Source organism: Hordeum vulgare, chromosome 7H (genome assembly GCF_904849725.1).
Source record: "Hordeum vulgare subsp. vulgare chromosome 7H, MorexV3_pseudomolecules_assembly, whole genome shotgun sequence".
NCBI lineage: Eukaryota > Viridiplantae > Streptophyta > Magnoliopsida > Poales > Poaceae > Hordeum > Hordeum vulgare.
In genome coordinates, this window is record NC_058524.1 from 17629466 (window position 1) to 17631330 (window position 1865).

Here is a 1865-nt window from a genome sequence, read left to right on the forward strand (position 1 = left end):
GGTTTTGTTGTGCCTAGACGTGGGTTCATCCCACTAACCGAGGAATCTGTTCATAAGATTTTGGGCATTCCTCGTGGAGATATCGAAATCAAGTATGAAGCTGACTACGACAATGAAGATGAAATTACAAGTTCTTTGTTCCCAGGCGATGGCAGCAGGCCAAAGATCACGACAGTTGCTACTGCAATCATCAACAACAACAATGGTGATGCTAGTTTTAAGAAGTTATGGCTTATTTATATCGTCTCAACCGTGTTGGCTCCTACAACGGATACAAGGATCAGCAACAAGTGCTACCCCATGCTGGTAAAAGTCTACTTTATGAGAGTTTTTTCTATTTTTTTGCTAATTTTTTTTGCTAACACTTTTTTGTTTTGTTTTTTTCAAAAAGGAACACATTGACCAGGCAAACAGGCTCAACTTGTGCAAATTTGTTGTGGCCCAGCTACATGAGCACCTCTCAAAGGGAAAGTTCACAAAAGGATGCCTTCTTTACTGCATGGTGAGTGACAATCCAAAAATCAAAAGTACAAACCCAGCGAATATTTTTGTTGTGGCCCAGCTACATTTTGTCTTTCTTTTGTATCTGTTTCTGTACCCAAAAGCAGGCAACTATGGTTTTTTTTTGAATCTGGTAGTTAGTGTGTATATATCTGACAACCAGCTTATATATATTTGACAACTATGCTTATTTTGAATCTGACAATCAGCTTTTAACTGATTTGTGTCTTTTTTGTATTATTTGTTGCATCCACAGCTACGGTATCTTGATGCTTTGGATTGCGATGGCATGGAGCTTGAGTTACCCAACACCCCGTACACAATTAATGCATGGTCCAAGACACATGTCGATGTTGTCGCTGAGATGGACATGCTGGAGCATGATCCACCCAGTTTTGGCAACTTTCAGGTTCTTTTTTTTGCCTCCTTTCACATTTATGACAATAGCTTCATTTTTTTAGAATAGTACTCCCATAGGATAAATGTCTCGTGGAAAATCAACTGTTTTTTTCCGTTTTATGATGCACGCACATGCAGTTGAAGGGATAATTTAGAGAGGAGAGTCACAGCAGATTTGATCTGTTTGGGGGACCTGGGGGCTTCGAAACCTGGATGAAGCAAAATATACATCCTAGTTGCTCTCAAAGTGTAAGATTTTTTTTTTGTGTATATGGATTTTTTTTCTCTGCGGCAAGGGCTTTTTGAGTTCATATGTATGTGTATTTTTTGCTCTTAAAATAATGCTTTTTCTGTATTTTTTCTCCTCACAGGATAAGCTTAAAGCTACCACAGTTATCAGCAAGTTTGCATCAGGGGTTGGCACATTGTTTAATCAGTTTGCATCAGGGGTTGACACACTCCTTACAGAGCTCGTGCAGGGACTGACGACACCCGCAACCAGAAATACAACTACAAGTAGAATAAAAAGGGGCACCGAGGAAAGAGAAAGTGATGATACATCGTCCGAAGATTCAGCAGAATCTGACAATGACACAAATGAGGACAACGTGGATATGGAACGTGACAAAAAGAAGAGGGTGACAAGGTAAAGTAACCCGACAACTAGCCATATAAATTGATCAAGTTGTAATTAGTGTGCAACTTGTTATTTTCACACTTACCATTTTTTCCCACAAAACACTAATGCAGAGAGGAGGACATCACCAGAGGCAATGTCGAATCACCATTGACAAAAAATGCGATAGATGTGGCAGGTGAAATGGAGAACACGGCGTATGATCCATCTCAGGGAGCAAATTTCTTCGGTGGTGCTCGCGAGACAGAAGTTTGTGACAACACATCAAGTGGGGATCCATCTGCACAGTTTGACACCAAGTCTCCATCAAGATCAACTTCACATCTAA

At 40.2% G+C, this 1865-nt stretch overlaps 1 protein-coding gene across 1 annotated transcript; it reads left to right on the top strand.

The window, feature by feature from the left end:
- The first annotated feature begins 723 nt into the window (after nucleotides 1-723).
- Nucleotides 724-1556, top strand: LOC123413472. The gene is made up of 2 exons (XM_045106411.1): nucleotides 724-910; nucleotides 1272-1556. Exons 1-2 carry the CDS (start codon nucleotides 791-793, stop codon nucleotides 1548-1550), a joined length of 399 nt encoding a protein of 132 aa, XP_044962346.1. The 5' UTR covers nucleotides 724-790; the 3' UTR covers nucleotides 1551-1556.
- The last annotated feature ends 309 nt before the right edge of the window (nucleotides 1557-1865 follow it).